At 40.2% G+C, this 13,233-nt stretch overlaps 1 protein-coding gene across 1 annotated transcript; it reads left to right on the top strand.

Moving 5' to 3' along the window:
- The first annotated feature begins 12,399 nt into the window (after window positions 1-12,399).
- On the top strand, window positions 12,400-12,969 carry LOC147420428 (uncharacterized). Its single transcript, XM_086504537.1, has one exon. It carries the CDS (start codon window positions 12,400-12,402, stop codon window positions 12,967-12,969), a length of 570 nt encoding a protein of 189 aa, XP_086360663.1.
- Window positions 12,970-13,233: the final 264 nt, after the last annotated feature.

The raw sequence follows: 13,233 nt of genomic DNA, 5'->3' as shown, positions 1-13,233 counted from the left end.
GTTGCTTCAATGCTTGCACTTTTAGCACAGAGTGTGTGGGGATTAGTGGTAGACAACTCAATGTCAAGGGAAACGCATTGGGGAATATTGCCACTAGTGCAAGTCACTGGTCTGATGAGCCATTGGCTTCAGACGCACTCCTCGTCTAGATTTTTTGATAGCCTATCTAAAAATTTTATGACAGAAACATCTCTCATGACCAATTCAATGCAGAATATGGTGTCTGTGGGAGGAAGTTGGTCAACGTCTAGCTCCAAGCAGATGCATCACTAGCATTGCAACGGAAGTCAATCATACAGGTGCCTATGTGGTTGCTGACCAAGATCAAAAGAATAGTCAAAGAGCAAAAGCGTAAGCTAATTCTTTTTTCCACACAAAGAAGTTTAATACTGGAGAAGCCAAAGAACACCGACTATGGAGTAATGGCTCTACAGATAAGTATACAAATATGTCAACACCTATTAGCCTCTAGCGTTGTTGGCCATTCAACAACTGGGTGTGATATGCAACATGTAAAGAGATTCTCTTGCTAACCCGTGTGCATGCGGCAGCCAATGCAAGTGCAATTGAGATTAGCAAGAACAGTATACTGCAGCGTTGCTCTTCAGCAGTTTCATATGAAGTAGGTAATGCTGATGGTGTGGATTTGAACGCACAACAATTATTTCTTCGGAGCTCCCTTCTTGCCAATAACCACGATTTGGTGATGGATCCTATGAGCAAAGGTCCATGTACGCACCAGTTATTGGATCAAGTTGAGATGGCAGACATTAGTTTGGTATTGTATCCAACACAAACCCTCATTTTCCCTTGGAGGAAAGCTACTCCAAGGCAGGCAATCAAAATCTATTCACTTCTTCTCAAAGGTCTTTTGTGCAACTGGCGGTCGAGGTAGAAACTACATATAGTAGCTATAGTATGCTGAACAAGCCGAGTGCAATTATCGTCAACAACGACTTAACATTCCATAGCGCAAGGCATGCTGCTATTAATATATTGTCCAAATGCAGAACCGAATTCAGCGTCACGAGGACAGAGTTTGTCTACTGTTGAATGCATTTTCCAACCTCAAGACACAAAAGATATTTTATTTAGTTATACACTCAATATATCATATATGTTAGGTTCAAAGCGCCCTCTTGTGCAAATACATTCCTCATGATGTTGCATCTTATCTTGGTTTTCTTGTAGAGACGAGTTAGCTTTCTTTGCATCTCTTACTGGCTTACCATATAAGATCCATTACATCAGCAAAAATTCATCAAGGGTTGTCTTGACAGAGGGGTTGGCTAGGGTGCGGTGCTGCGGATTGGAAGGCCGCCAAAGCTTGAGAAGGAGAGCTGGTTGAATGGGCTGGTGGAATCTGATTGTATGCAAAAAAGGGCTAGATTTCTCGCACTCTTTATGCGGCCACCTCAATTCCATCATTAAAAAAACTACTAGTACCTCTGTCATGAGCAGTCACTTCTACATCTTTTGGAGGGATCGCACCTTGATAGCCTTCAAGTTGCATCTTTTGACTAGATATATCACTTTCTAATGGATGGTTGTTGCATCCCTTGCATGTAGAAAGTGGTTATTGGAGGCCAAAAATCGATGGATCTTTAGAGTTGTTTTTTCCTCATTGAACTGCTCAAAGCATGGGACTCACGGACGCTCAATGGAGAAAACAAAGCTATTTCTCTTGAAAGTGAGATCATCGTCAAAGGCATCAATATATATTTTATAATTTTTGGTGACGAGCTTGATTATGCAGTCTCTTGGCCACAAAAACACACCCATTATACCCTCACCTTCGAGCGGTGTTGAATAGAAGTGCCACTTGATTGAGATCCTAATTAAAACCCCTTGGAAATAACATACGACAAACGGATTGAAAAATTTGACGTTGTGTTTCCTTGAAGTACGGTAGGATGATGTATTGAAAAGTATAACATGGGGCATTTACAAGTTCTACTTGGTCATAGCTTGTCACAATGCCTAGTAGACAGTTGAATGCAAGGTAGTATGGGCTTCTATAATCACCTGACACACACTCTTGGGATAATACACACACAGACACACACACACACACACACACACACACACACACACACTATGGGATACCACTCGCTTATGAAATCCACCTGACTGAGATAGGGAACACACCATTGGAGTGAGAGGAGAGATACTATCTATCTCCCCACTCAACACACACACACACACACACACACACACACACACACACACGTATACACAAATCAGCTGAAAGGATTTCAATGCTTAAATTTTTATGCAATTTTAGTTAAAAAATTATGCTTTGAAAAAAAATTGTCTGAAATTATGGTTTGGGGTAATTTTGATTTGAAATTATGCTACGGAAAAAAATTGTATGCTTTGAAGAAAATTTGTTTCAAAAGTATGCTATGGAAAGATTATGTTTCAAACAAATTGTGTTTTGAAATTACGTTACCATCTCATCATCATCATGCGATTGATAAGGTTTAGGTTATTGGTTTCGGTAAGGTGTAGTTTAGGTTATAAATTAGGTTAGGGTATAGGTTATATGTTAAGTTATAGGTCATACGTTAGGTTAGGTTAGATTAGGTTTAGGTTATAGGTTAAGTTAAGTTAGTTTATGGGTTAGATTATAGACTAGGTTAGGTTAGTTTATACATTAATTAGGTTAGGTTAACTTATAGGTTAGGTTAGATTAGCTTATAGGTTAGGTTAATTAGGTTAGGTTATAGGTTGTACATAAAAGGCTAGGTTAAGTTATAGTTTAAGTTAACTAATGTTTAGGTTATACGTTTGGTTCGAAAACAATCAGATTCTTCCAATTGAAACATTGGCGGCCCATAACCATGATGTAAATAGCTTACAAATTTATTGCCAAGTCAATTTTCCAAAGAATCTATCCCACTATGGATAAGGGTATCACTCCTCCCCAACAAGATTTTATCAAAGGAAGATCTATTTAAGATAACTCCTTGACAACAATGGTTGGATTAGAATACACACCATTCATCATGCAAGATTGTATCGGTTATAGGTTAGGTTATAGTTAGCGATGTCGGTGGTATGGAAACACACACACAACGTCTCTATAATCACCTAACACACACTCTTGGGATAATACACACACACACTATGGGCACCACTCCGCTTACAAAATCCATCTGGCTGAGAGAGGGACCACACCGATGGAGTGACAGGAGAGAGACTATCCATCTGCCCACTCAACACACATACACACACGTGTATACACAAATCAGTTGGGAAAAGTGAATCCTTTGACCACTGTTACACATCTCTTACACACCCACCATTATAGCACACATGGCATACACCTATTTGTCAAAATGTTAATCAATTCTATATGCTCATGGAAAATGAAGAGGCCCTCGTATACCCCATCCTCTTCCTAATGAAGCTCAGATTCTTTTGAAGTTTTTTGTAGATTCATGGTTTAGAGTTTAACATAGTGTGTGTGTGTGTGCGTGCATTTTTGCAGGTTTGAAGATGTTTACAAGACCCTTTCTTGCTCAAAAAGGCCACGTGCGAGTGCTCAAAAGTTTTATGCATATTCAATTACTTTAAAATTATATTTTATAATGACATAATAAAATTTCATTAATTAGGATTTCAATGCTTAAATTTTCATGCAATTTTGTTTAGAAATTATGCTTTGAAAAAAGTTGGTTTGAAATTATGGTTTGGGGTAATTTTGATTTGAAATTATGCTACGGAAAAAAAAAATCAAAATTATGCTATAGAAAAATTTTGTTTTGAAATTATGTTTTGAAGAAATTTAGTTTTCAAATTACGCTGCCATCTCAACATCATCATGCGATTGATGAGGTTTAGGTTATAGGTTTCGGTAAGGTGTAGTTTTGGTTATAGGATAGGTTAGGGTATAGGTTATATGTTAAGTAATAGGTCATATGTTAGGTTAGGTGAGGTTAGGTTAGGTTAGGTTAGATTAGGTTTAGGTTATAGGTTAAGTTAAGTTAGTTTATGGGTTAGATTATAGACTAGGTTAGGTTAGTTTATAGGTTAATTAGGTTACGTAAACTTATAGGTTAGGTTAGATTGGCGTATAGGTTAGATTCTAGGTTATTGGGTAGGTTATAAGTTATTGACTAGGTTAGGTTATAGGTCAGGTTTAGGCAACATGTTAGGTTAATTAGGTTATAAGTTGTACATAAAAAGCTAGGTTAGGTTATAGTTTAAGTTAACTAATGTTTAGGTTATAGGTTTGGTTTAAAAAAAATCTGATGCTTCCAACTGAAACATTGGTGGCCCATAACCATGATGTAAATATCTTACAAAATTCTTGCCAATTAGTCAATATCCCAAAGACTCTATCCCACTATGGAGAAGGGTATCACTCCTCGCCAACAAGATTTCATCAAAGGAATATCTATTTAAGATAACACCTAGACAACAATGGTTGGATTAGAATACACACCATTCACCATGCAAGATTGTATGGATTATTGGTTAGGTTATAGCTAGTGATGTGAGCAGGATGGAAATACACACAGCGCCTCTATAATCACCTGACACACACTCTTGGGATAATACACACACACACACACACACACACACTATGGGATACCACTCGGCTTATGAAATCCACCTAACTGAGACAGGGAACACACCATTGGAGTGAGAGGAGAGAGACTATCTATCTGCCCACTCAACACACACACACACACACACACGTTTACACAAATCAGCTCAAAGGATTTCAATGCTTGAATTTTTATGCAATTTTATTTAAAAAATTATGCTTTGAAAAAAAATTGTTCTGAAATCATGGTTTGACGTACTTTTGATTTGAAATTATGCTACGGAAAAATTTTGTATGCTTTGAAGAAAATTTGTTTCAAAATTATGCTATGGAAACATTATGTCTTGAACAAATTTTGTTTTGAAATTACGTTACCATCTCATCATCATCATGCGATTGATGAGGTTTAGGTTATTGGTTTCGGTAAGGTGTAGTTTAGGTTATAAATTAGGTTAGGGTATAGGTTATATGCTAAGTTATAGGTCATACGTTAGGTTAGGTTAGATTAGGTTTAGGTTATAGGTTAAGTTAAGTTAGTTTATGGGTTAGATTATAGACTAGGTTAGGTTAGGTTATAGGTTAATTAGCTTAGGTTAACTTATAGGTTAGGTTAGATTAGCTTATAGGTCAGGTTCTCGGTTAGGTTTAGGTTATAGGTTATAAACTATGTTAGGTTATAGCTCAGGTTTAGGCAACATGTTAGGTTATAGGTTAGGTTAATTAGGGTAGGTTATAGGTTGTACATAAAAGGCTAGGTTAGGTTATATATTAAGTTAACTAATGTTTAGGTTATAGGTTTGGTTCGAAAACAATCAGATGCTTCCAGTTGAAACATTGGCGGCCCATAACCATGATGCAAATAGCTTTGCTAAGTCAATTTTCCAAAGTCTCTATGCCACTATTGATAAGGGTATCACTTCTCGCCAACAAGGTTTGATAAAAAGAAGATCTATTTTAGATAGCACCTTGACAGCAATGGTTGGATTAGAATACACACCATTCAGCATGCAAGATTGTGTCGGTTATAGGTTAGGTTATAGTTAGCGATGTGAGCGGGATGGAAACACACACAACGCCTCTATAATCACGTGACACACACTCTTGGGATAATACACACACACACACACACACACACACTATGGGGCACCACGCAGCTTACAAAATCCACGTGGCTGAGACAGGGAACACACTGATGGAGTGAGAGGAGACAGACTATCCATCTACCTACTCGACACACACACACACACACACATATACACAATTCAGCTCAAAGAAGGAATATTTTTTATGCTTAGATACAATTGACCTTAGGTCAACACCAATGGGGAAAATAGATCACACCATATGGATGAAATATGCCAGATACAATTTGAGGAAAGGCTTCAATCACAGGAGAAACTTACACAACCAAAACATCACAAAAACAATACAAAATTTGGCAAAATGGACAGCACCATTGCATCTAGAATGGCCAAAATTCCCAGTCTACAATATACAAGTGCTCAAATCCGAGCTCGAATAAGTAGTTTATGGCCAAAACAGGCTCCAAAAACAGCAAAAACTGAGTTACAGTTGTTCCTCCTCTTCTCTCCATGTTTTTTCTGATTTTTTCTCAGGGTTTTTTTAATTTCCACACTTCACTTTATCCCTTGGGCATCTTTGGCCTTTTGATTGGCCTCAAACAGACCCCGAACAAGCCAAAACCCTTCTACATCCATTCGCACAAAAGGCACTAAACTTTTCTCAATCATGCATCCCACAATCACGTAAAGTGGCCCCAAATATAGTTCTCAAAATGACCTTTTTGCATAAATCATCACAAGAAAACACTCCTGTTGCGTCCTCGCTTATCTACGTTGTCGTGCCGCTCCGCTTCCAAGACAAAAAAATGAGCAAAGGAATACCAATCAGGGTTATTTAAATCCTACATGATTATTCACCAGTTATAAGGGCTTGGTAACAGGCCAATATTAAGCTAAAAGTGTGCTAGATGCGGCTCTTAGGGCCAAAATATTTCTTGGTAATGCTACACAGTGAGTATGCTTGAAGTGGTCATAGCTTGGATTTTATTGATCAAAATTGAACTACTCAAAGTTCTCTACAGGCCTGTCTTTATGGCTCGTCAATCGGAGCTACAGATAAGAAGTTATGATAGTTTTATTTGAGTTAGTACAAGATCCGTACCGGATCGAGCACCTACTGATAAAAGGTCAAAGATTATAGGAATGCATGGGTCCAAAGTACTCACTTCAACGAGCATGTCAGTCTTTCTAGTTTGTCAATCGGGGTTTCGGTTGGCAAGATATGGCCAGCAACAAAGATCTTCCCATGTACTTTGAGTAGCAGGGGACTTTTTTATCTTACCTCTATCACCTCAAAAGGTTCTTTTCCCGTGGAAGTATGTACAGTGTTATTGTAAGCATACTCCACTAAGGGTAATACTTCTCCCATTGGGACTTTTGATCTACTTCTTTGACATAAGCTTTTAGTAGATCAAGAATTGTTAGGTTACCTATTTCACTTTGAACATTTGTTTGAGGATGATAGACCAAAGAGAAGTTTAGCCTTGTAGCTAGATTCTCAAAGAGACCCTTCCTGAAATTTTTGGTCATTCTAGGATCTCTATCCAACACTATGGACATTGGCAAGCCATGGTACTTGAAGATTTGTGATATAAAGAGAATTGCCCTTTGATGGGCTTTGATAGTCTTTTTGACAGGTATGAAATGTACTTGTTTGCTAAACCTGTCTACTATCATCCATATCCTGTATTCCCATCAATAGACTTGGGCAATCCAAAGATATACTCTCCCATGGGGAATTAGGGATTGGAAAAGGTTGAGGTTGCTTCCCTGTATCAAACTTCATCTTTTGGCATACCACACATCTTGAAACGTACATACTCTTGTATGTTTGCTTTCATGGTAGGCCAATAGAAATATGTTTCTATCCCTTTTAGGGTATACTAAATCCCTCTATGCCCTGCATAAGGAGGAGAATGAGATTCATACATTACTTTCTCGCGTAGTGACTTAGTAATGCATAGTCTATTGCCATTGATAAGATAACCATCTTGTAGGGTAAATGGTTCTTCCTTCTCCCTAGTGCAAGGGCTAAAACCACATCTCTAAAATTGGAATCAATAGCCTATTCATCTATCATAAGACCAAACGTAGTGCGAAATGTGGTCTTTACAATGTCTTGATCAACTATCCTTATTTGATGGTAGCCACGTTTTAGGTCAATCCTATTGAAATAGGTTAAAGTGGAGCATCTCAAAGTCTACTTGGAAAGAGTTTGAGAATGTCCAAAAAACACTTTCTCACAAAATTTCCACAAGCTAAGACACAAAGACTATAAATTATCCTACCTCTCAACTTTTTACAAGTGCATGGGATGCAAGAAAAAGAAGTTAAAAGATGACAAAAAGAAAGATCTTGAGCATGAGATGGATGCAAGAGATAAGGAAGTGTTTCCAAAGATGAAATGCATTATACTTATTACATGATGCCTTGAGAGATTCCCAAGTGAATGAAGATTTTCTACATGCCAATGTACTCCAGTTTGGGAGGAATTTGGTGGGTCATCCTTCATACACTTTTGCACAGTTATAAGGGCTAAAATGTATTGATTGGTGTGATCAAACTATGGAGTGTCGTATGCTAAGACATAAGTGTTTTTGATTATATGTTTGTGAGCGAATTTCAAGCGCTAAAATTGCCTCGTGTTCCTTAAAAACTACACAATGGTGATCCGTTTGGCAATACGGTAAGCCATAAAGCTTGCCCACAAGGCATGGCATTGTGGGCAAGCTCTAAGGCTTTCCGCTTTGCCAAAAGGATCTCCATTCTGTTGTCTATATTTCTACGAGCGGTTTTCAGCCATAAAATCACTTTGCAACCCTAAAAACAACACAATGGTGAGTCGTTTGCCAAATTGGCAAGCCATAGACCTTGCTGACATTGCATATGCATTGTGGGCAATCTGTATGGATTGCCGTTTTGCTAAACACCTCCCCACTGTGTTGTTTCTATGTTAGGTTAGGTTAGGAAGTGGCAACTCCCATCTTATATGGTGCTGGAAGTGGCAACACTCAGCTAGCTGTACTGGCCATTCAACAACTGGGTGTGATAGAAAAATCTTTCCACACAATATGGCCAATATTGCAACATGTAAAGAGATTCTCTTGCTAGCCCGCGTTCATGCGGTTGCCAATGCATGTGCAATTGAGATTAGCAACAACAATATACTGCAGCGTTGCTCTTTAGCAGCTGCATATGAATTAGGTAATGCTGATGGTGTGGATTTGAACGCACAACAATTATTTCTTCGGAGCTCCCTTCTTGCCAATAACCACGATTTGGTGATGGATCCTATGAGCAAAGGTCCATGTACGCACCAGTTATTGGATCAAGTTCAGATGGCTGCAGATGGCAGACATTAGTTTGGTATTGTATCCAACACAAACCCTCATTTTCCCTTGGAGGAAAGCTACTCCGAGGCAGGCAGTCAAAATCTATTCACGTCTTCTCAAAGGTCTTTTGTGCAGCAGGCGGTCGAGGTAGAAAATCCATATAGTAGCTATAGTACGTTGAACAAGCCGAGTGCAATTATCGTCAACAATGACTTCACATTCCATAGCACAAGGCATGCTGCTATCAATATATTATCTAAATGCAGAACCAACTTCAGCGTCAAGAGGACAGAGTTTGTCTACTGTTGAATGCATTTTCCAACCTCAAGACACAAAAGATATTTTATTTAGTTATACACTCAATATATCAAATATGTTAGGTTCAAAGCGCCCTCTTGTGCAAATACATTCCTCATGATGTTGCATCTTATCTTGGTTTTCTTGTAGAGACGAGTTAGCTTTCTTTGCATCTCTTACTGGCTTACCATATAAGATCCATTACATCGGCAAAAATTGGAGGAGGATTGTCTTGACTAACGGGTTGGCTAGGGTGCGGTGTTGCGGATTGGAAGGCCGCTAATGCTTGAGAAGGAGAGCTGGTTGAATGGGGTGGTGGCGGCCCCATCAATTGGACCAAACATGTGGAATATGACTGTATGCAAAAAAGGGCTAGATTTCTCACAGTCTTTATCCCGCCACCTCAATTCCATCATTAACAAAACTACTAGTACCTCTGTCGTGAGCACTCACTTCTGCATCTTTTGGAGGGATCGCACCTGGATAGCCTTCAAGTTGCATCTTTTGACTAGAGATATCACTTTCTAATGGATGGTTGTTGCACCCCTTGCATGTAGAAAGTGGTTATTGGAGGCCCAAAATCGATGGATCTTTAGAGTTGTTTTTTCCTCATTGTACTGCTCAAAGCACGGGACTCACGGACGCTTAATGCAGAAAACAAATCTATTTCTCTTGAAAGTGAGATCATTGTCAAAGGCATCAATAGATCTTTTACAATTGATTATGCAATCTCTTGGCCACAAAAACACACCCATTATACCATCACCTTTGAGCGGTGTTGAATAGAATTGCCACTTGATTGAGATCCTGATTAAAACCCCTTGGAAATAACATACGACAAACGGATTGAAAAATTTGACGTTGTGTTTCCTTGAAGTACGGTAGGATGATGTGTTGAAAAGTATAACATGGGGCATTTACAACTTCTAGTTGGTCATAGCTTGTCACAATGCCTAGTAGACAGATGAATGCAAGGTAGTATGGGGTTCATAACTACTAAATATGACAACGTCTCCACCATTTTTTGGCTCACTTTTCAAGGTGAATGATGTCGAGCGGAACGCCACCTGTACTAATGCCTATGAGCATCACGTAATAGTAGTTCGCCAAATGCACGTTTCGATTATTGATGAGCGGACTGAATATAGTGCCTTTCGCTATGGGGATGCGGACCTCAAGATGCCCATATCATGTGCAGTTAGGAAGCACGATACGTAACGTGTGCTAGTCAACAAGGAGGCAAGAAGACATAATTGTTGATCAAAGGAACTTACAACACACACATGTGCACGTGCACACGAGGCACGCAGGCGCGCACACATACACACACAGAGAGACAAGGTAATATTGATCAGAGGACATGGAACATAGAGTTACATCTTCATGTTTTGTGTATGGCAGGGAGGACAGATATTCACAACACTGCACGTTCTAATTGCACGAGCGCGATTCCATCTCAGTAACACTACAAGGTCTGTTATCTGTATCCAATTTCCCATGCGCATGTGTTCACATGGCGCAACACATTAACGCTACGGGGCAGGGCACGGCTTCCGTTTCTTATAATTTTTTGGAGAGACCACAGTGTGAGCTCTCCACCATACTTGTGTATGGTACCTCTATATGATGTGCATTGTATACTTTGCACTTCCAATCTTTGACAGTTCATTGCAACACGATTTGTTTAACTATTCACATTGCTTTTTTGTAGTTAAACTCAAATATTGGCATGTAGAGCGGACAATCAAAAAGCAGGAGTACAACATTGCAGGTCAGTAAGGCACCTCATTTATTGTTGCAGCTCGTTCATACTTTTATGTTTTTGCTTGTTTTATAATTATCCGCATTACTTCCTGTACTTCGGCTTATTTGGATCTCGTTTTCATAGCTATACACTCAATCGATGTTGATCAACATTTGCACATGTTAGTTATACACACAACTCTTTGCATACGGTTGCTAGCCAATGCATGTGAAGTATTACAATAGTGAATACACAAGTAGTGAATGCATGTGGTGTATCAAAGTAGTGAATTGACCTTGTGCATCCTTACTTTAGCTCTAAATAGTTGATATTATACTAGGTGTCGATTCCATACTATATATGTCCTCGTTTCCCAGTACTAGGTGTCAGTATGAAGTTGTCAGGACCTACAAGATTACAGTCCAAGCGTCAATAAGCTAGGGAGCAAACTGCAGACAACTTGAAACTAACTTATCGTCCATATGCTAGGCCATGGTCTAAAATTTCTGCATTGTATAAAGGTTGGAGCATGCAATGTGACATCTTTGCTCACAATCTAAAAATATGTAGTCACGCATGGGAGCTTTGTAACAAATGCCATATATTCACAAGCTCCATCCAGAGGCTACTTGCAAGTTTATACAAGATGTCATGCTTGGTAAGACATGCACCGGACCTTAAATTGCTTATGTTCTTGACCATTATTTGCTTATGTTCTACTAGAGCCCATCAAAAACCCAATAATCGAGCATCTTTGTGTCTAGAAAGAATTTTTGTGCATCATTGAGCTTGAGTGCAAAGAATCTATCATTGAGATTTGAATGGTTTCTCTACTAGAGCCTATGAAAAACCCAATAATCGAGCATCTTTGTGTCTAAGGAAAAAAACTCCAAGTCCGCTTTTGTTTGATTTGGAATAGCTAGCTTGTGGGCAGATCAATGGAGGCAAGAGAGCATCGCAGCCTGCAGGAAACCCGCTGCATGCATGCTTATCTACGACCTCATGCAACGTCAAGTTCATTGCGCACGTGTATACTGTTTCAATTGCGCACGTGTGGTGCCGGTTCATCGCTCATCTGATGATGGATGATGGCTGCTGATATACAAAGTCAACATCCGGCAGGCCAGGTCAAAGTCAACATCCGCCAGGCTCGTATACAAAGTCAACATCCGGCAGGCCAGGCGCTATTATATACATAGCTGCACCAGCACCAATACTCTTATCAAGCAGCAAGTGTACAGATCTCTCCCCCCCCACTATCGAACTCTCTCATAAGACTCTCTCTCTCTCTCTCTCTCAACTGATCATCTCTCCCTTTCTCTGTGGCGCGCACACGCACCTGCCACGCCACGTCAGCCCGCACACACACACACACAAATCGAGGCCATCATGCATAATCACTCTCAAGGGTCAGCAAATGCGTTGTTGTTGAAGAGGCAGCAGTCGATCCAGGTCGCCCTAAACGTTGCCCTCATGTTGTTAATACTCGTGATGCCAGCAGCCCACGCAGGACGGGCGGCATCCTGGAGCATCGTGCAGTCCAGGCCCCTGGAGTACTATGTCCAAGTGGGGCTGGCCCCCCCTGACATGGACACCCTCATCGCTCCCATTGACCCCACCGGCTCCACGGGCACCTTCGGCCAGACACAGCTCTTCGCCTTCAATGTCACGCATGGCGCTGACCCAGCCTCCACGCTGCTCGGCTCCATGCGTGGTTACACCGTCCAAGCAAGCTCCACCGCCGACTTCCACGGCGTCGAAGTGGAGGTCCTCGCCTTCGACGATGGCTCGCTCAATGGCACCATCAGCCTGCAAGGCCTCATCAACGCTGGCACTAACGAGATCGCCATTGTTGGCGGCACTGGAAACTTTCGAGGCGCTCGCGGCTACGGCATCGTCACCTTCCTCAACTCCACTGCCACCCTTGCACTTTACCACCACCAACTCTTCTTCCTCTAGATGACAGATGACAGCTTCCTAATATCACCCTTTGCGCCGGCCGTAGAAGCTTAACTCACCCAACCTTTAATATGCACTGACATATAACACTTACACTTGACATCAGCTCACCCATCAACTGTACCATTTTGTGTTCATATAATATACAAAGACCTAACGCTTGAACATATAAAAATAGTCCATTGGATATGTAGAATGCAGCCGATAGGTTTAGGTCAAATACTCTTATTTACCTCACGATTGATGTATGCTTGGATAAATGAC

This window comes from Adiantum capillus-veneris, chromosome 28 (assembly GCF_014529385.1).
Source record: "Adiantum capillus-veneris isolate H3 chromosome 28, ASM1452938v2, whole genome shotgun sequence".
NCBI classification, from domain to species: Eukaryota; Viridiplantae; Streptophyta; class Polypodiopsida; order Polypodiales; family Pteridaceae; genus Adiantum; species Adiantum capillus-veneris.
Note: the sequence above shows the minus strand (reverse complement) of the source record. Positions and strands in the feature narration are given on the sequence as shown.